At 46.1% G+C, this 22,159-nt stretch overlaps 1 protein-coding gene across 1 annotated transcript in view; it reads left to right on the forward strand.

Annotated features, from left to right (window-relative positions):
• The first annotated feature begins 4,888 nt into the window (after positions 1-4,888).
• MYO1D (myosin ID) overlaps positions 4,889-22,159 on the forward strand; it is a 361,250-nt gene continuing 343,979 nt past the window's right edge. Inside the window, exon 1 of the mRNA XM_061390407.1 lies at positions 4,889-5,276. Within this exon, the coding sequence (XP_061246391.1) occupies positions 5,182-5,276 (95 nt within the window). The 5' untranslated portion in view covers positions 4,889-5,181. The remainder of the gene's footprint in view (positions 5,277-22,159) is intronic.

Below are 22,159 nucleotides of genomic sequence, written 5' to 3' on the forward strand. Positions count from 1 at the left end.
CACAGCGCACCTGGTGAAGAGGAAGAAGGTGGGGCAGCCTGGAAGCATTCCGGGAAAGTAGACCAGGAGAGCAAATATGTGCTGTGGAAAACTCAGAGCTGATTTTTCGGGAGAACCCAGAACAGATCCTCTGCAGCAGGTGGCAAAAGCCGAAGGGTTTTTTTGGACAACAGCTTTTTGTTCAGTGTGAACAAGAAGCGTTCAGGCCTGGCTCTGGGAGAGAAGTGAACAGAGCCCTGAGACCTGCTGCCAGGGACAGGAGATGAGAAAGATAAATGCTGCACAAAAAACAGATTTTAAAAGTTTTAAAAATTTATTTATGGCTGCCCTGGGTCTCTGTTGCTGAGCACAGGCTTTCTCTAGCTGTGAAGACGGGGGCTACTCTCTAGTTGCGGTGCACACTTCTGTTGCAGACCACGGGCTCCAGGGTGAGGGTTCAGTAATTGCAGCACTGGGCTTAAGCTGCTCCTCGGCATGTGGGATCTTAGTTCCCAGACCTGGGATCAAACCCGCATCTCCTGCATTGGCAGGCAGATTCTTAAGTCAGCAGACCACTAGGGAAGTCCTAAAGAACAGATTTTTAATGCAGAAAATCTACCAATGAAGGTGGATTTCCAACCTCACATAACCAACAGATTCAGACCATTCCCTGTCCACTCATCAAGTAATAGTCTATTAGAGTTTCACATGCTAAGCACGTGCTATTAGGGGTCAGAGCTACTTTCCAAAACAGGACAGGCACAGCTTCCAGCCCTCAAGGTCCTGACACTCCAGTAAGAGATATGGACAATACTAGGTTCATTCGGGTGCATTCGGCCTGTAATGAGGGTAATGCTTCCAGGGTGCTGGGGGGTCACAGAGGAGGGATAACCGACCTGACTTAGAAGATCATGGAAGCCTTGCTGGAGGAAGTGATGTTACAGCTTACAGTGGAGGAATGAAGAGAAGTTAGCTGTTAAGAATTAGCAGTAAAAAAAAATCTGCCTGCAATCCAGGAGATGCAGGTTTGATCCCTGGGTTGGGAAGATCCCCTGGAGGAGGAAATGACAACCCACTCAACTGTTCTTGCCTGGAAAATTCTGTGAACAGAGGAGCCTGGTGGGCTACAGTCTATGGGGTCAAAAAGAGCTGAACGTGACTAAACAATTGGCAGTGTTAACTTTTATTTTGGTTTTTAGTACATTTTAAGCTGTAATACAAACCTATACATCCAAATGTTTATATCCAAATTTTTAATCACAAAGGAGATTAATAATGAGCGAATTTATTAGCTCTACAGTACCTTATATGAGTGCAGACCGCAGTGTTCAGTTTCTCCTGCCATTTCTAAGTATAATGGAACTTCTTATAAATGTGTCACTAATAAATGAGATTGTAGGCATGCACTGCCCTTTTAAACAGATGGATGGTAAACTGTACCAGTAACAAATTACTGATTAGCCCTGTCAATTAGCATTTTCTTGGTTCTGTACAACTGAATGGCTTCCCTGGGGGTTCAAATGGTAAAAAAAATCTGCATGCAATGTGAAAGACCTGGGTTTGATTCTGGGTTGAGAAGGTCCCAGGGAGAAGGAAATGAGAACCTCCAGTATTCTTGCCTGGAGGATCCCGGACAGAAGAGTCTGGTGAGCTACAGTCCATGGGGTGGCAAAAGAGTCAGACACGACTGAGCGACTAACACACACGTACAACCAAAACATCCATACGAAAGTAAACTGAAATCCTGAGGCTGATTTAAGGTGACGGTGAGCCCCACTGGACAGATCTGTGTTCATCAGGAGAGCCTCACTGGTCTCAATGCCTGATTATATACTAATTTGGGGCTTGAAATTGATAAAATACCCTTTGCATATGTTGTGTGTATGTTTTATACATTCAGCTCCTGTATAAGACATGGATAGATACAGCAGTTCCCTTGCTTTGGCCTTTTGAAAACCACAGCTATATCCTCCCATAGATCCAACCACTTTTGCTCTAACAATGCCAGGGTTCAGGGAAAACACAGCCATTCATTTTTCAGTGATCATTTCTAATGAGTCCCTGCTGCTGCTGCTGCTAAGTCGCTTCAGTCGTGTCCGACTCTGTGTGACCCCATAGACGGCAGCCCACCAGGCTCCCCCGTCCCTGGGATTCTCCAGGCAAGAACACTGGAGTGGGTTGCCATTTCCTTCTCTGATGCGTGAAAGTGAAGTCGCTCAGTCGTGTCTGACTCTAGCGACCCCATGGACTGAAGCCCACCAGGCTCCTCCATCCATGGGATTTTCCAGGCAAGAGTTGCTCCCAATTGCACAGAATTTGGGATTTCTTCCTCTTTTTTTTTTTTTTAATTCTATTTTATGTTAAAATGTACCAGTGAAAACATTTTAAGAATGTATCATACTTTCTGCAATCACCTGCTTAGCTACTGACTCACCCACAAAAATGACTCAAGCAAAGGCCAGTCCTACCTTGGAAAGTACCTAGCCCAGAGGTCCTACTCCATTAATGAGGACACTGAGATCCAGGGAGGTGCCTTCTGAAGATGGGGAGCTACTTATGGTACTCAGACTGCGACTAGGCTCTGCCTGTGACTGAGACTGGGGTGACTTTCCGATGGCAGATATGCTCCCTTGGGAAGTGATCAAGCTGTCCACTTCTGTCTCTTGGCCACGGTGATTTGTTGGCAACTGAAGCAGACAGTGAGGCAGGGTCCTTAGGTCTGGTTTACTCATTTCACATTCAGCCATAGTGTTGGAGTCCAGCCAGGTCTTTGGGGGCTACTAGATTTGCTAGGCGGAGAAGGCAATGGCACCCCACTCCAGTACTCTTGCCTGGAAAATCCCATGGACGGAGGAGCCTGGTGGGCTGCAGTCCATGGGGTCGCTAAGAGTCGGACATGACTGAAGCGACTTAGCAGCAGCAGCAGCAGCAGCAGCAGCAGATTTGCTAGGAGGCTTTGAAATACAGTAAGTTCCCTACATACAAACATGTTCCATTCTGAGAGTGTGTTTGTAAGTCCAACTTGTAAGTTCAACCAAGTTAGCCTAGGGACCCAACTAACACAATTGGCTATATAGTACTGTAGTATAATAGGTTTATAATACCTGTCACAAAAATAATACACAAAAAACAAAGACAAAAAATAAAACATTTTTAATCTTATAGTACAGTGCCTTGAAAAGTACAGTAGTACATCAGAACAGTCAGCATACAGGGGCTGGCATTGAGTGAATGCACAAGAAGAGTTACTGACTGGAGGTGGGAGAAGAGGTGGGAGATGGTAGAGCTGAAGGATAGTCAGCAATAGGAGATGGAGGGCAAGCTGCAATTTCACTTATGCCTGACACTGATGGAACACACTTGGAGATCTTTGAAAGTTCACAACTTGAAGGTTTGAATGTAGGGGACTTACTGTAGATGGTCCTAATAGAAACACAGGACCGAAGCAGTGCAGCTGCCTTAGAAACCATTTATGATAGATTTTCCCTGAGAAAATGCAGTCTGGGTTCCAAAAGAATTTTCCAGGATCAATGCACCTATAAATTGGAGACCACTTAAAACCCATTCTATCCCATTGGATCACTGTGCATTTCATACGTATGTGTGCAAGGCAGTACAACAGCTCCTTGGTGGGTGCCAAGGGGGAGATGGAAAAATTTAAGACACCATCCCATGCTCAAGAAGCCTACAACAATCTCAGGGAGAAGATACATAGATAATTGAAAAACAACAACAATATAAGGTAATACTTGATGACAAGCTTAGTTGTCATTGTTTTGTTTAGTTGCTAGTCATGTCTGACTCTTTGCAACCCCATGGACTATAGCCTGCCAGGCTCCTCTGTCCATGGGATTTTCCAGGCAAGAATACTGGAGTGGGTTGCCATTGCCTTCTGCAGGGGATCTTCCCGACCCTGGGATCAAACCCAGATCTCCTGCATTGGCAGGTGGAGACTGAGCCACGCTACCGCTCAGGCTACCACTTTACCACTGAGCCAAGTGGAAAGCCATTCTTAGGTAGGTGGAAGAGAAAAATGGATCAGGGAACACCGAGAAGGAAATGGAGAAGGAAAGCAATCTGCCAGGTGGCTAAACGCTGGGGCTCATAAGTCAAATGACCTGGATGAAATTGCAGCTTCCCCACTACTTAAGCGGCCTGTGGCAAGTTACTAACTTCTCTAAGTCCCTCAGAAAAACTCTGAGCACTTTTGATCCCCTCAACAAGCTAATTACTATTACTATTTCAGTCTGAGCGTGAACCATCATTTGAAGGATGGAGAGGATGTGAGCAGATCAGGAGAGAGCGTCGCAGCCGAGTGTCAGAATCATCATGAATCATCCTCGTGAGAAGCTCCACGAGCTACTTTTGTTAACTTTGTTGGCATCTACCAAGCCCCTGGGAAAGATTGAAGGCGGGAGGAGAAGGGGACGACAGAGGATGAGATGGATGGAGGGCATCGCCGACTCAATGGACGTGAGTTTGCGTAAACTCCGGGAGTTGGTGATGGGCAGGGAAGCCTGGCTTGCTGCAGTCCTTTGGGTCGCAGAGAGTCGGACCCGACTGAGTGACTGAACTGAACCAAGCCCCGGGCGGGAGGCAGCAATCCTGGAAACTTGATTCCACCCACCTCCTACGTCCGCACTCCTCAGCACCGCCCCGCTGAGTGCCCAGCGACCGTCCCCAGAGGGCGCTGCCGCCCAGCCGCCGGGGCCCGGGCCGGGGGCGCGCCCCCGCCGGCTGCCCCGCGCGTGCGCGCCGCCCAGGTGAGGAGGCGGCGGCCTGCGCCCCGGCAGGGGCGGCTCCTCGGCTGGCGGGGCGGGGAGGCGGGGAGGCCGGGAGGCGGGGACAGGACGGGGCGGAGCGGGGCGGGCCGGTCGCGGGGCGGGGGCCAGACCAAGGCCAGAGGCGGGACCAGCCGCCGCCGTCTCCGTCTCGTTGTCCCGTCCCCCCACAGCGCCGGGCCGCCGCCGCGGGAGAAGCGGAAACTGCCGGGTGTGCCGCGCCGGCCCAGAGCGCGCCGAGGAGCCGCGGGGCGGCCTCCGTCCGGTCCAGATCCCTCCGAGTGGCCACCGAGCCCCCTTCCCCGCGCCCCGCCCCGGCCCCGCCCGAGCTCGCCGCACGCCCCGGGGACCGGCCCCCCGCGCCGTCCGAGCGCGCCCACCTGAGTCCGTCCGCGCCCACCTGAGCCCGTGCGCCGGCACCATGGCGGAGCAGGAGAGCCTGGAGTTCGGGAAGGCGGACTTCGTGCTGATGGACACCGTCTCCATGCCCGAGTTCATGGCCAACCTCCGGCTCAGGTGAGGGCGGCGGAGCGGCCGTGCGCAGTGCCGCGAGCCTGCGCCTAGAGGGGGCGCCCTTGACGTGTGGCCGGATTCGGGGTGCAGCGGGGGGTGTCCGGGGTCCGCTAAGCTCGCTGGTTGCATACCGGGGTGCGGTCGCATCCGAGTGGAAGGGGCGTGCCGAGCTCCGGGGCTGCGCGTTCCAGAGTAAGGGGTGTCCTTGGGTGCCGTCCGGACGGAAGAGTGGGTATCGGGGGTGTGCCGAGCTGGAGGTTGCGCTTGGGGCCGGGCAGGCTGGTGCACAGCCCCCAGGTGAATGCTGTGGGCGGGCCGGGTGACCTAATGGAAACAAAAGTAAAGGGAAATAAAAACTTTCGGGAGAGTCCTGGCGGCCTCAAGCCCCTGGGAAGACTGCAGGGTTGTTTTGCAGAGAGACTGGGGGTCTCATCGTGGTTTCACACTTGGTTCTTTTTCGCTTTCGTCTTCTCCTTTATTTATTTATCTTTTCCTGGCGTGGTTCCATCACGTCATTCAGGATGCTATGGAGTGATCCCTGAGCCGTCTGTTCCGGGATGCTGGCTATTTTTTAGTTACTCTCTAAAAACGTAATTAGACACGTTTCCAGACATCGAAGAGACTGCTCTGCTTGCCAGTGCCAAGATAAACTGTCTGAATTTGACAAGGCATTCATGGTTTCAGTTTTTTTTTTTTTTCCTCAAGGAGTTGTGGATGGAGCCCTTGTGTTACTAACATCCTTGAGAATGTAGTCACAACTCAACGCCCCGGAATGGGCTTCCAGGGAGAATTTGTTTCAGAAAGGCTTTTACGTGTGATTATTACACTCCTGAGAGAGTAATATATGTAAGCAGAGCTTTAAAGTAGTTTGACTTAAAAAAAAATTACAGTAAATGGAGTTTCAAAACTGAGTTTTTAGGGGGGAGAGTGTGTGTATGTGTTTGTGTTTCCTGAAAGTCCTGATAACATTTCTTGTACGATTTGAATATCACTCCATGCTGTGCTGTGCTAAGTTTGTGAAAATCTTAATCTAGGTTAGGATGCTCAACTAATCCCACTTCTCAATATAAATTCCGGTGTTAACTTGAAGAATTTTTAAAACTTTTTTAATCTTCAAAATTGCAGTCCCCATAGTCATCATCTGCTCTTAGCCAGGCTTCATTATGTGCCATAGTAAGGAGCAGGGACCCAAACCGGTGTTCACCCACCACTGCAAAGGACTTTGAGCCAGTCTGCATGTCTGAGTTTCCTAATTTGTGAAGTAATGATCTCCAAGATTCTTCTGAATTACATTTTTTTTTTTTTTGCTTTCACATATCGTTGGTTGCAAAGCCTTGTTAGACTTGACTGTTAAGAAAGATTGTTAACGTGAGCATAACTTAGCTCAGAAGAGAACTTAGAACTTTGCAATCTAATTCTGTATTATGCAGGATACTCTAGGACAGAGGTCCCCAAACTCTGGGATGTAATGCCTGATGATCTGACACCATGATAATAAAAATAAAGTGCACAATAAATGTAATGCATTTAAATCATCCTGAAACTACCATCCCTACCACCAACACCGCCCACCCTCCCCCCCACCCCCGCCCCACCCACCCCACCCGCCCCCGCCCTTCCCCGGCCCAAGGGAAAATTGTCTTCCACAAAACCCATTCCTGGTGCCAAGAAGATTGAGGAACACTGCTCCAGGAGGTAAGATGGGAGGGTCCAAAGAATTACCACGTGTGTCCTTACCTCTCAACAATGTGATGTATTAATAAAGATAGGGAGCAAAGTTAAAATTTCTATTCATTTAAATAATAGGTCAAGAAAACAACAGACGAGTTAAAGCTTTGTAGAGTGGAGATAGTTCTTTGCCAAGTAATTGGACAACCTAATTGTTCTGGGAGTTCAGCAGAGGGAGAGATGCCTTAGGCTGGCTCAGAAACACCTTCCAGAGGAGGAGAGGAGGGGTTGAGAGGAGTTGCAGAGGATGCATCAGATTGGTGTAGGTGGAGAACATTCCAGATGGATAAAGTGGCCAGCAGAGGAGTGAGGTTTAAAAGCTGATTTTGTTTGGGTGATGGGGCCTCCCTTGTGGCTCAGCAGTAAAGAATCTGCCTGTCAATGCAGGAGATGTGGGTTCGATTCCTGAATCAGGAAGATCCCCTGCAGAAGGAAATGGCAACGTACTCCAGTATTCTTGCCTGGAGAATTCCATGGACAGAGGAGCCTGGCGGGCTACAGTCCATGGGGTCGCAAAGAGTTGGACATGAATGAGCAACTGAGCATGCCCACGCTTGATCTTTGGATGATAGTGAATTGAGCTGTCTGGAGCAAAGGAATAGGTGTTGGGGAGTTGTGGGTGGAATCAGCTCTCATTAGCATGACCTTGGCTAATGCCTAGGTTTCTAGGTCTACCTTATTCCCAGTCACTGGGTCAGTCAACATTCAGGTGTTATATGTTTCTCACTTGTGTGTGTACTCCACCACTCTGAGGATTGGCTGCAATTTCTCAGCGCACAGGTTCAGTGATTGTTGATGATTTACTTATAAGTTGGGAGGACTGGTTCCCAGGAGTCCTTAAAGGGTAGTCAAACCCTCGCCTCCTCCCCAGCTGTAAATCCTGATTATCCAGGTGGAAAGCAGGCCTCCTTCTGATTGGATTTCCTACCACCCTGATGTCCCTCCAGGCTATTCCAGTGTTTAGCTGTGTGGACTCCTGGGCTTATGCTCTGTTTCCCTCTGAAGAATGTGACTGGAAATGCACTGTACAGCCAGGTGCTAATATGCCATGTAATGTTTTCATCTCCCAAAATACAGGCGGTTGGTTCCTTGTTTAGTTGCTAGTCATGCCTGACTCTTCTGCACCCCGTGGACTGTAGCCCTCCAGGCTCCTCTGTCCATGGGATTCTCCAGGCAAGAATACTGGAGTGGGTTGCCATTTCCTTCTCCAGGGGATCTTGCCAACCCAGGGATCGAAGCCGAGTCTCCTGCATTGCAGATGGGGTCTTTGCCATTGGGCCACCAGGGACGCCTAGTTGGTCCGTCCTAAGTGTATATTTATGGCTGTAGAGAGGTGAAATTTGAGTGTATTTCATCTCTCAGTGGATATGTGTGCACACGCTCCATCATTCCTGCCTTGCCCAGGCTGCAGCTTTTCCTCTTCTGTTTGGAATGTCCTGTCCTTTGCTGTCTGGCTTTTTTCAAGGCCCTTTTGCTTCATTTATGGCCTGTGATGTGCATTTACACACTTACAGCTACAGTTGTATCAGGGGTCTGTGTCATCCAAACTGAATTTTAATTTTTCTGACAGTAGCACCCATTGTGACAACATTTTTTTTTTTTGAAGCTTTTGTGACATTGTCCATTTAGAATGATCTTATTTTGATACTAGTCCAGCTTTCTTTTTCTTCTTGGGTAAATGCTCTATTTTAGACATCTATACAATTGATGTCACTTTCCCCTGACTATTATCATTTAAAAAAATCAATGTAGGCATGTGTCTGTGCATGTGGGTCTGGAGGAGGCAAGACTCAAATGGTGATATGGATTAGCAATTGAACTGAATGTATCTGAGAAGGGGTTTCAGTTTGTGTTTTTTTACCCTTATACCCAAAACTGTTATCTTGAGGGTGGTCTTCTCTCCTTCCTACAAGTCTCTTGCTAGGGGAGATTTGTTCTACTTATTTGCTTTTCCTTTTTTAATTTATTTTTATCTTGCTGGGTCTTTGTTGCTGCACGTGAGCTTTTCTCTAGTTGCGGCAAGTGGGGGCTACTCTTGAGTTGCAGTGCTCGGGCTTCTCATGGCGGTGGCTTTCTCGTTTTGGAACACAGGCTCTAGGGTGTGCAGGTTTCAGCAGCTGCAGAACCAGGGCTCAGTACTTGTGGCTTGTGGGCTCTAGAGTGCAGACTCAGCAGTTGCGGCGCACAGGCTCAGTTGCTCCACGGCACGTGGGATCTTCCTGGACCAGGGATCAAACCGGTGTCCCCCTGCACTGCAAGGTGGATTCTTAACCACTGGACCACCAGGGAAGCCCTGCTTTTCCTTTGAGTGGAGGCAGAGGTGTCGGCGGCTTTGGTGGTGGTGGTAGCCTCTTCACTGCACTTCCAGGGTCCTGTTGAGGAGTAAGATGCCTGCACAAGCGCCTCCCGCCTTCATGGGCAGGCCTGGTTCCCACCAACCCACCACATGGCCACTTGAAGTTTCATCCACGGCATCCCCACCATGTTCTTTCTGCTTTCTTCATAGCTGCTTCCTCTCTGGAGCCTTTAGTTCCTTTTTGTCCAAGCCATGTAGAGCACCGGGGCCTCACCATGCTCTCATTCACCCCTTAGCCATCCACGAGCAAGGAGGAATGTGGATGGCTGTTCCCGGGGACTTTTTAGATGTCCTTTTCATATCGCAGGAAACCCTCCTTAGGCTTCCAGCGTCTAACTTTGTGGTGATTCCTGTTTTGAGAATAAGGCATCTGCCCAGCCTGATGTCTTGGCTCTTTAGAAATTTAACGTGTCCTCTCTTCTTACTGGTTTTTCTCTTCCATGAAAGAAGTGATTTGAAGCACTGTGTTTACCAAAGCTGCAGGCAACTTCTCACCTTTAGTATAACACAGGGTCTTTCATATCTTTACTCAGACCAAACTTTCTGCCTGCTTTGTGCCGTTGACGATGCAGCAGGGTCAGGCTTTGTTGTTGGGGCGGGGTTGGGGGGGGTCGGGTAGGCTGTCCAGTGTGTTGTCACTTGTTAGCAGCATCTCTGACCTCTACCTGGGCTTCCTAGGTGGTGCAGTGGTAAAGAATCTGCCTGCCGGTGCAGGAGCTGCAGAAGACACAGGTTCGATCCCTGGGTTGGGAAGATCCCCTGGAGTAGGAAACAGTAGCCAACTCCAGTATTCTTACCTGGAAAATTCCATGGTAGGAGGAGCCTGGTGGGTGAGAGTCCATGGGGTCGCCCCCGGGCCTCCCCCCGACCCCTGTGACAGGAGCTCCGTTCCCTTCCCAGATGACAACCAAACATGTTTCCAGATGTTACCAAGTATCCCCTGGGGGAGGGGGCAAAATTGGCCCCAGTTGAGAACCCCTGACCTGGGCTGTTCTCAGTCCCTGGAGTGTCCTCCCCCTACTCCCTGCCCTCATTCCCAGCCTGTCACACTCTTAGTGGTTCTGCAAGACCAGTTCTGAGAAGTCTTTCCCAGTCCTCCGAGGCACAGGTTAACCACGCCCTCACCTGTGCACCCAGGGTACGTGGGCGCTTGACGGTAGCTGTTAGGATTTATCATGTTCTGTTGTTCTCTGCATGCCTTCATTCCCACCAAATTGTGAGATTCCCCAAAGCCCCAGGGCCTGTCCAGAGGTGGATCCAGGTTGTGTGGTCTTTTGAAATTCATCTGGGCAGGGGGGACCACCTCTAAGGAAAAAAGTATACATTATGAATGTCACATTAGATACAGGGCTTTGGAAGGGGCAAGCACAGGTGAGTGGCTGTGAAACAAACCCACCTCTAGTCCTTCTGCATTTTCTATCATGCTCTAGGACTGAGCATCTATGCCTTCAGTACATTTTAAAATGAGTGAACTGGGAATTCCCTGGTTAGAATTAGGACTGCACGCTTTCACTGATGAGAGATCCTGGGTTTAATCTCTGGTCCGGGAACTAAGATTCCACAAGCCATGCGGCGTGGCCATAAAATAAAAAAGAAAAGAAAAAAAATGAGTGAATTAAGCCATCAAATGTTGGCTGAAGCCCGTGGAATTCTTAACTAAAAAAAAAAAAGCATACAATAATCTCAAAATATTGTACTTATTTTAAGACAACCTTAGTGTGTGGGAGAGGAGCTGGAGCAGTGAGTTTTAGAATTAGTAGAAAGGCAATGAAGAGGTGATCGCTCTCTCTCTCTCTCTCACTTGCCACACAGCCTCTGTGCCCTTTCTGCGGCTGTTTGACCACACAGAAAATTAGATAAGACAGACGGCCCCTCTTGTTTACTGGGGCAAAACCTCAGGAACCCTGGTGGTCCCCAAGCATGGGTCAACCTGTGATTGGCTCAGAGCTCTCTTGCAAAGTAGCTGTAGTTAGAGTCACAGGAGAGGTGAATGGCACACTAAATCTTTTTGGCTTGCATGTGAAATTCTTTGGCAGCCACTTTTAGAGGCCTTCGGAAAAGGACAGTTTGCTCCGGGCCTGTTTTGCACATTGGCTTCATATTGGGACAAAAAAATGAGAATTTGGGTTTCGGAGCTGCCATTTGGAGTGAATCACCCTGCCGTCTTGTTTCCTTTCCTGCTCCTGACAGATTTCCAAGACTATTTTTATTCGGGGTCATTGGTTGACCCTGGAGACTTCTGCTGAATTTAGCTCCCAAACAGAGCCAGATGTGGGTGGGATCGAGACCTCAGAAGCTGCTACTGGTGCGTTTCATCGCAGGTCCCGAGGATTTAACATCTTTTTTAAAGAGATTGGCTCTTTGCTTAACTTGGAGACGAAAATGGGGAAGCTGGTGGAGATAGAAGTGTGTTTGCTTAGTGACTCATGGGTAAGTTGTCAGCGCTGTGAGTTATCCTGATGTGGAGAGCTGTTTGCTGACATGTTCACCTGAGTCTGAGCCAGCTCAGCAAAAAGGACCGGATCTCATGGACCGACCTCATCTTATGATAACTCTCTGGCCTCCATCACTGTGTTGCTGCTGGAACTGGATTGGGTCATGTGTCATTGCCCAGCCATGGTCAAGCCTATCTAGTGGGATCTGCTGTCCACAGTGGCTCCATCCCCACTGGGGATGTAACTTGGTGATGAGCCTCACTGACGTGGTAACAAACATGTTACCTCACTAACAAAAAGTCCATTAGATTCACACAGGGGTTCAGAGGGTAGCAGCAGTTTTAAATACACATTGCAAATCTCTCTCTCTCTGCCTACTCAGTTCCTTGGTTGAGATGATAGTTTTACTTCCTGTGGGATGCAGGCTCCCTTTGGTTCAACTGCTATGTAATTACTGGGCAGATCTCTTAATAGGTGGTATTTCCCAAACTTTAGTTTTGGGCATTTATGGGAAGAAGAAATGGGAGTGCATGCTGGAGGGCAGTGGAAAGAGGCTTTGAGACCTGATGGACCCTGTTCAAATCCCCTCTTCACTTTCCCTCTTTTTAGCATCATGCCTTAGGGTAAGTTAACTTCCCTCAATTAACTCGTATATGTTAACCTCAAGTTCCCTTTCTTAGGGTTATTGGGGTGAAATCACGTGATGTGTAAAAGGTGCCTATATGGTTCTTGGTTCATAATCCCTCTCAACTAACGTTAACTCCATTTTCGGAATCCTGCCCTGACTCCGTAACTGTAGAAGAGCTAGCTGTTCTTACATTCTTTCCTCACAAAGACAAAACCATTTGGCTTTATTTGGGGGGCAAGAATGAAAGGTGTTCTAGAAGAGGTTGGGGTTACCTAGTGGAGAGAGCAAAAGCATTGGAGACAAATAGATCTGGGCTTTCACTCTGTCTCTGTCCATTACTACTATGCCCATGGCCTTGGACAAGTTGCTTCACCTGCCTGAGCCTCAATTTCTTCATCTGTAAAGATGAAGGGTTATCGTGAAGATAAAGTTCTACCACCTGTCAGACACTCCAGCATGGTACCCATAGCATACTACCAGGAGATGCTCAGCAGATGGTCCTCTGTCTCTCCTCTGCATCCCCTCTCAATGCAGCCCTGTGGACTGAGTGCCCATGCTGCTTCCCAACTCTCTCCATGACTATCACACACATAACCTTGCTCCCTTCAGGGTTACCACTATTTAGTTCCTGGAAACTGTTTTAAGCTCTCTGAGAAAGGAGATCAGCTGTTCATATTATTCATAAATGTTCCAAAATATTTTATTCTTCGTGTTTACTGTTCCCTGCTGAATGTTGGTGACATTGGGAAGTCCCCAAGCAGTATAGCTGGGTGATGAGCTTTTAAATAGTCTTTTTTTTTTTTTTTTATCTCTAACTTATTTCCTTGTTTAACTAGAGACCTTATGTACTTTTAGTATAATCACCTGGCTTTAGAGCTGACAACTACTTGAATTCTTGCTGTGTGCTTATCACTTTGTTGGGCACTTCAGTGGGGGCTACTTAAAAAAAAATTATTGTTCTTTGGGGGAGTAGCTTAACTGGGAGTAAAAGATACCTTTATACATAGATCAACATCAAGTAGAAAATGATTGAACCAAAATGAATGTGACAGACAGTTGTTCTAAGGGCTTCCTAGAGAGAAGGAACCAGTGAACCACAATTTTTTAAAAACAGAACTGATGACAGTGTAGTCAAGAGTTGTTTATATATTATGTACTGGAGTTCTCAGGGAATTCAGAAAAAGAAAAAACGGGGTTGGGAGTAGGTTGTGCCCTGTGGAACAGGTAGAACGTGAGCAGACCCTTGTTGGAAGAAGAGTCTCATCGGGAGGCACCCCTGTCGCCTGGGCCCCCACATCCTAGCCCCCTCTCTGCCTCCCTCCACTCTCAGCACTCTCAGCACCAGTACACTGGCCGTGCCGCTCACCAGCTTCCACTGCTCAAAAATGTCTCCTCCCCCGACCATGATTGACACTCCTGTCCTATGCTGCCTCAAATTCTCCCAACTAAAGACTGAGTCAGGCTAAGAATCTTCTTCCGATTTCGTTCCGCTTTACAGCTGAGTAATATTCCACTGGGTTTCCCAGGTAGCTCAGTGGTAAAGAGACGCACAGGAGACGCAAGAGATGCAGGTTTGATCCCTGGGTTGGAAAGATCTCCTGGAGGAGGAAATGGCAACCCAACCCAGTATTCTTGCCTGGAAAATTCCATGGATAGAGGAGCTTGGTATGCTGAAGCCACAAAGGGTCAGACACAACTGAGTGACTGAACACATACACACACAGTCTTTGAGCCTAGAAGAGGAAATGGAAAAAAAAATTTTTTTTTCTTTATTTTATGCCTAATGACAGAACTTCTAGGACTCAGCACCCAGACTGTGTGGTAAAGACTCTTGTTATTCCATTGTGGGTTAGAGACATAGTGAGCCAGCCTGTGACTCTCGTCTCATAGCTTTCAACATTTAATGCTGAAATAGAATGGCCCACTTTTGGAAGGGAGACCATTTCCAGGGACAGGGTTCTGATAAATGACTTTAATCTATGGAAGTGGAATTTGAGAGCCTCCACTGGTTCCTTTTTGAAACTTTGCCACCTCCCCATCTCCTCCTTGTCTCAGCTGCACCCTGAGGATGTCCCAGTTTCTGATCTGGACAGAGCTGCTCGCCGAGGAGTAGTTACTTTAAGTCTCAATGAGACCATCTTCGTTCCCCCTGTTTCTGCTCATAGGTGCACAATGTAGAAGTGGATTTCACTTTAGTGAGACTAAAGCATTAATTCTAGTAAAGCTGTTTTGCTTTAATAAAACAAATTTTTACTGCTGAGAATGTGAAGTATGCAAAAGTGTTAGTAAGTAGCTCAGTCGTGCCTGACTTGTTGCGATCCCATGGACTGCAGCTCACCAGGCTCCTCTGTTCATGGAGTTCTCCAGGCAAGAATACTGGAGTGGAGAGCCATTCTCTACTCCCAAGGGGTCTTCCTGACCCAGGGATTGAACCCAGGTCTCCCGCATTGTGGGCGGATTCTTTACAGCCTGAACCATCAGGGAAGCCTACGGCTGAACATAGCTTTCTCCAATTCAAGTTTCTATTAAAACAAAAACAACAACAAAAACAAGCAAACTTTTCGAATAGATGGAAAAGTGCATCAGGAAACAAACCCAACTTTGCTTTCATTCCCCCTCTTATCTCCACTTATCTCCCACAGTCATATTACTAAGACTTGGGGGGGAATAACCACTTATATACACCCGCATCCCTTAAGCGCTAAAAGCCAGTGAGTTAGTCCCCAAAAATGGTTTCATCTAAAACAATGAAGCAAACACCAAGAGACACTCAGACAGTTTCTCCCCCTCTGCCCACAAAGTCGGCTTTGAGTAAGTTGTACAATAGAGGATCGTCCGCAGCAGGGTCAGGGCGATCCCAAAGGAATCTCAAACTGCTTCTTTGTGTTCAATATAAAGTCGAGAAAAAGGTCATAGTCAATTAAAAAAAAAAAAAAGGCAAACTCCATTTAAAAAAAAAAAAACAACTTACATTTATTTTGGATCACCCTAAACTCAGTTTTATTTCATTTGGGCTTTTATGAACATCTCTGTCACTTAACATTTATTGTAAGAATAGTCTTTTGATCATGAGGTTGAGTTAAGTCTGTATCTGCCATCCTATGTTACTTGTAATTAAGAAGAAAACCTTTTTTAAAAAAAATCCTCAAATTTACCAATCTCTAGAGCAGTTTAAATGTAAGTACAACTGTGAAGGGGTTTTTTTTCAGTTGTGTTCAACCTGTGCTGTCAATTCACATTTGTGTCCTATCTCTAGCAAGTCCTGAGAGTAACTTTATCTTCTTTATCTCTGAAGGCTTATTCCCAGGCATTAAGAACAAGATGTTTTCACTTCTATAAGTGAATGAATAAATGCATGCATAATATCTTCACATCTTTGATTCCTGCCTGAACTATATATTTTCCATATTTCATGTATTGATTGCATTTTGCATATTTAAAAATCTGATTTTTCTCTTGTAATTCCAGTCTTTGAGAAGATAGAAAAATAAAAACTACCATTACTCTTGGGGGAGAAAAAAGGCACTAAAATATGTCTGGGGTCCTCGTGAAATGGTAGAGGTTTTTTTTTTCTTTCCTCTTTTCTAAGGCTTGTAGAACTCAGACATGTGGAGCTTGTCATTGGATAACAAGGGGAAACGTACTTGAGTGCAATCTGGTGTTCAGTTCAGTTCAGTCACTCAGTCGTGTCTCACTCTTTGTGACCCCGTGAATCGCAGCACGCCAGGCCTCCCTGTCCATCACCAACTCCCGGAGTTCACTCAGACTCAAGTCCATCAAGTCAGTGATGCCATCCAGCCATCTCATCCTCTGTCATCCCCTTCTCCTCCTGCCCCCAATCCCTCCCAGCATCAGAGTCTTTTCCAATGAGTCAACTCTTCGCATGAGGTGGCCAAAGTACTGGAGTTTCAGCTTTAGCATCATTCCTTCCAAAGAAATCCCAGGGCTGATCTCCTTCAGAATGGACTGGTTGGATCTCCTTGCAGTCCAAGGGACTCTCAAGAGTCTTCTCCAACACCACGGTTCAAAAGCATCCATTCTTCGGCACTCAGCCTTCTTCACAGTCCAACTCTCACATCCATACATGACCACTGGAAAAACCATAGTCTTGACTAGATGGACCTTTGTTGGCAAAGTAATGTCTCTGCCTTTGAATATGCTATCTAGGTTGGTCATAACTTTCCTTCCAAGGAGTAAGAGTCTTTTAATTTCATGGCTGCAGTCACCATCTGCAGTGATTTTGGAGCCCAAGAAAATAAAGTCTGGCACTGTTTCCACTGTTTCCCTATCTATTTCCCATGAAGTGGTGGGACCAGATGCCATGATCTTCGTTTTCTGAATGTTGAGCTTTAAGCCAACTTTTTCACTCTCCTCTTTCACTTTCATCAAGAGACTTTTTAGTTCCTCTTCACTTTCTGCCGTAAGGTGGTGTCATCTGCATATCTGAGGTTATTGAGATTTCTCCTGGCAATATTGATTCCAGCTTGTGTTTCTTCCAGCCCAGCATTTCTCATGATGTACCCTGCATAGAAGTTAAATAAGCAGGATGACAATATACAGCCTTGACGTACTCCTTTTCCTATTTGGAACCAGTCTGTTGTTCCATGTCCAGTTCTAACTGTTGCTTCCTGACCTGCATACAGATTTCTCAAGAGGCAGGTCAGGTGGTTTGGTATTCCCATCTCTTTCAGAATTTTCCACAGTTTATTGTGTTCCACACAGTCAAAGGCTTTGGCATAGTCAATAAAGCAGAAATAGATGTTTTTCTGGAACTCTCTTGCTTTTTCCATGATCCAGCGGATGTTGGCAATTTGATCTCTGGTTCCTCTGCCTTTTCTAAAACCAGCTTGAACATCAGGAAGTTCACGGTTCACTTATTGCTGAAGCCTGGCTTGGAGAATTTTGAGCATTACTTTACTAGCATGTGAGATGAGTGCAATTGTGTGGTAGTTTGAGCATTCTTTGGCATTGCCTTTCTTTGGGATTGGAGTGAAAACTGACCTTTTCCAGTGCTGTGACCACTGCTGAGTTTTCCAAATTTGCTGGCATATTGAGTGCAGCACTTTCACAGCATCATCTTTCAGGATTTGAAATAGCTCAACTGGAATTCCATCACTTCCACTAGCTTTGTTCGAAGTGATGCTTTCTAAGGCCCACTTGACTTCACATTCCAGGATGTCTGGCTCTAGGTGAGTGATCACATCATCGTGATTATCTGGGTCGTGAAGATCTTTTTTGTACAGTTGTTCTTCTGTATATTCTTGCCACCTCGTCTTAATATCTTCTGTTTTTGTTAGGTCCCTACCATTTCTGTCCTTTATCGAGCCCATCTGGTGTTAGCAAGTTGATTAAATTTTGACCAGCATCAAGATGCCTTTATATAACTTTGTATCATCTGTTGACTGTCACTGAAGGGACATGGTTTTATACAGCAAGTCCAGTGACACAGATCACATAGATGGGTGCTCTTTCAGTCTGCATTCCCTGGTGTCCTCGGCCATGGGGCTGCCTGAGAAGTCGCCGTAGTAGGGATGGAGTGGTAGGGAGGCCAAGTAGGGATGGAGTAGGGCTTCAGCCCGCCTCCACCCCCCGCCCTTCAAACAGAGCAGCTCTGTATTTACATACTGGGGTTCCCAGGGATTTTTTTTTTTAATATTTATTTATTTTACTGTATCAGGTCTTTGTTGCTCCGCAGCATGTGGGATCTTAGTTCCCTGGCCAGGGATCGAACTCAAGTCCCCTGCATTGGAAGGTGGATTCCTAACCACTGGATTCCTGATCCAGGGAAGTCCTAGGAATTTTTTTTTCCTTGATAAGCTAATTATTTTTTCATTGAAGTATAGGTGATTTACAATATTATGGTGGTTTCAGGTGGACAACAAAGCCGTTCAATATTCCTATAGATTATACTCCATTTAAAATTATTACAAAATAATGTCTATATTTCCCTATGCTGTACAATATGTCCTTGTTGCTTATTTATTTTATACATTGGTATCTCTTCCTTCCTTCCCCTGTCATGCCCTTCCCCTTTTCCCTCTTCCCAGTGGGATCACATGGTTGTTCTCTATGTGACCAAGGAATTTTTTGTTTGAGGAGAAATGCTATCATATTAAAAAGCCAGTTTGAAAAGCACTGTTCTAAGTGGTTGTTTTCCAGGTGGTGTTTACCTTGCAAACACATACACACACGTGCACAAAATTAGAAATATTTCCAACCAAAATGACTTTAAAAGTGGCATTGTGGTATGACATGAACCAAGGAAATATTTCAGTTATCCAAACTTAAATATGGCTATACTATTATACAGTATGACAAAAACAATTTATTTTGGTTCTCTGAGCCTCTGCTGTCTGGTTTTAAAATGGGAATGATCCCTACATTAGAAGGTTATTTCATAAAATGAGGTCATAAGTGGCTTATTTATTGTTCTAAACATATCGAGGGTGCTCAAGTCTAATGGTCTCTCATTTTTGTTTCCTTAAATGTAAGAATGTAAGTTCTTTCCTAAAGGACTTAGATCGTGATGATTATAGTTACGAATAACTGTTTTCACACCTTTGGGGTTTATTGAGGTATGTGTGATGTTTTGTTCCCCACCCAATGGTTCTGAATCATTTAACATATTAGATATGCAGTTAAGTTTCTGTAGCTTCCCTTAGTGTGCCTTCCCTGTGAATTCTCTGTCCCCTCTTAATCCACAAATCTGATCCGCCCTGGGACTAGCCCATGGAAGGGGAAAGAGAGAAGTTAACTAAATTCTAATGAAGAGTGAGGGGCGGTCTTGGGTGTTTCAGTTGTGGAGCACAAGTTTTGAGATGTCTGTGTATCTTCTCTGCTCAGATTTTTTTTTTTTTTAATTGCTTTGATGTGTGACGTCAAGACTGAGTTCTGAGTCGTAGACAAGCTGCTACTCCAAGACTTACCCCCGTCCTTGGTGTTTGTGTGTGGTTAACCATGCTGCCTGGGTTTTTCCACACTGTGTGCACTTTATGATTGATTGTTGATTTGCAGGAGGTGGTAGCTATTGGCAGAATCTGTTATCATTTGAATCTCTGCCTCCTAGGTTCCTGGTTTATCTGAAAGCTTTACTGAAAAGAAACCTGTTCTTTAACTTCATTATCCTGGCTTGGTAATTCTCCAGTTCAGCTTTGTTTCAGAATTTCCTAGCTCTTAAAATATCCAGATTCCCAAGACTCTGCCTCCTGGAGACGTGGATTTTTTCAGCTTCATTCATACCCAGGTGATTCTCAAGTGCAGCCGGGTTATGGACTGCAATCTCAGGCTACTGGTTTTGCATCCACAGTTGTGTTCTGTTGATGTTATGTGGGATGTGAACTGACTGGTATGTTAACAAATGTATCAAACCTTTTCCAAATAATCAGTGTTCTTAGCTCCGTTGTGATTACTAAATCAATTTAATTATTTGGTAGTCCTGTTTTACTCTTCATCTGTACATTTTCTTTTGCTCTTAGCTTTGTGATTGTCTACTTTTAGCATACTATATGTTATTTCTTTCTGTCACCAGATTCGCCATACCCAAAAAAAGTATAACCATACCATCCTTGTTAATACCTTGATATATGTCCTTATATTGTTTTATGCATATGTAAATGTATATATTTTAAAATTTGGTATCTTCCTGTTTAAACAAGATAATCTTTTGTCAACAGTTTTTCTCTTATAGTGTCTTCAGCATTTTTCCATGTCCTTAGCTTGTTACTGAAAATATGACAGGGATTTCCCTCATGGTCCAGTGTGTGGTGTGTGTGTACTCAGTCGTGTCTGATGCTTTGTGACCCCATGGGCTGTAGCCCACCAGCCTCCTCTCTCCATGGGGTTTTTTCCCAGGCAAGAGTACTGGAGCGGGTTGCCATTTCCTCCTCCAGGGGATCCTCCTGACTCAGGGATCAAACCCACGTCTCCCACATTGCAGGCGGATTCTTTACCACTGAGCCACCTGGGTTACCAGCCGCAGAGACATACAAAACTGGTAAACAAAAGAATAATTACAGGTAGTAATAAGCGCTCTGAAGGAAAGGGCAGACTTCCTTTCCAGGGGAAGCAGCAGTGGTGTGTGTTCATGCCACAGAGAAGGCATTTCATGAGGAAGTTGACTTTAAGTGGAATCAGAAGGAAGAGGAATCTGGGGTGGGGGGTGGGTGAGGGGAGGCAGGTGTGGGGTATCAGAGAGGGAAGGGAAATCAGAGAGGGAAGGGTGGTTCAGGCCAGGCAGAATGAATCATGAGAGCAGAGTATGAGACATTGACAGACACATGGACCCGTGGTGAAGCTGAAGGGAATTTAGTAAGGCTGGAGTCTCTGGACAGAGTAGGGCCAGGTAACAATGAAGGTCAGGACTACACTTTGTAAAGGGCCTTGGGAATGAAGGGCTCAGACTTGAAGGGCACTGGGAAATCCTGAAGGGCTTCCCACATCCTGCAGTCACTTCAGATTGTTAGCAGGCTTTTAAGTCTCTGGGTTCAGCTGCCAAAACTCCCCAGGTCTGGTGGCTGTTATGAATGTTTATTTTTGTCAAATTGGTGAATGGATTGCGGAGTTGGCAATTACTTTCTACGCTTTGCCTTCAGCAATAGTAAACACATATACAGTTCCATCTTGATTTGTGGGATATAGCGGAGCTGTTTCTTGGAATAGGAGCTCGAAAGCAGTGCTGTGGATTTGAAATCAATCTCACTAATGACTAATAGACTACAGCTGACTTTTGGGAGCTGCTTTTTCTGATTTTATGCTTCAGGCAAGAGAAGAAGGGAATTTTGAGCCATTTCCCTGATGAAATCTCTGGGGTGTAGAATTTTAATGCCAGAAGGGAACCTGGAGGTTCTCTTACTGATGTTACAGATACATGAAGTTAGAAACACATGTGACTCACATAAGTCACATAAAAAATTATGTGATTTCTTCCCCCAAGATTCTCCAATAGTCTAGTAGCACTGTTATTCCTGGAGCAAAAATCTCTGATGTCCTAGCTCTGTATTTGTTCTTTTGTTTCTCTCTTCTTTACTCTCTGGTGTTTTGCAATCAAGTAGCAGTGCTTTAACTTGCTTTTTCTTTCCCCACTTGAAACAGACTTACTTAAAAAGATCTAAGCAGGTTACAACAATGAAGAAGTTAGCTACCTAAATATGCAGTAAATTGCTAGTTCTTTTACTGAAGGGCAATGATATAAATACAAAATAACATTTAGGAATGCCAAAGATGAGGGTTTTAGGAGCCTTATTATGCATCAGCATCCACCTGGGCTCTATGGAAGGGAAAAAAGGGAATTGGAAGTGCTAACTCTGGCTCATCTCGTCTCCCCTGGAGGGCTGTGTAGTTCTCACTGCTCCGTATCAGGTAAAATGCTGTTGGCTGCTGCTAAGAGAAACCCTGATCAGAGCAGCTTCCACCAAAAGGAAATATGTCATCTCACACAACCAGAAGTCAGTGATAAAAGGAGCTCTGGCTAGTCCTTAAGGGCTCTGGCTCCTCTGGTCTGAGGTGGTCTCAGCCTTGTCCGAGCGCTGGTCTCGTCCTCATGCTGGTTGAAGATAGTTACAGCAATTCTGTGCCTCTCATCCAGACTCAGTACTCTCCAAAGGAAGAAGAGGGGACCATCTGCTTGTCTTTGCTGCTTTCTTAGGAAGTCCCTCCGAGACTTCCTTGTGTTTCATTGGTCTGCATTTGCTTACATGCAAATTACTAAATCCATCACTGGTTCTGAGGAATGAGGTTATCA

This window comes from Bos javanicus, chromosome 19, assembly GCF_032452875.1.
Source record: "Bos javanicus breed banteng chromosome 19, ARS-OSU_banteng_1.0, whole genome shotgun sequence".
Classification (NCBI taxonomy): Eukaryota; Metazoa; Chordata; class Mammalia; order Artiodactyla; family Bovidae; genus Bos; species Bos javanicus.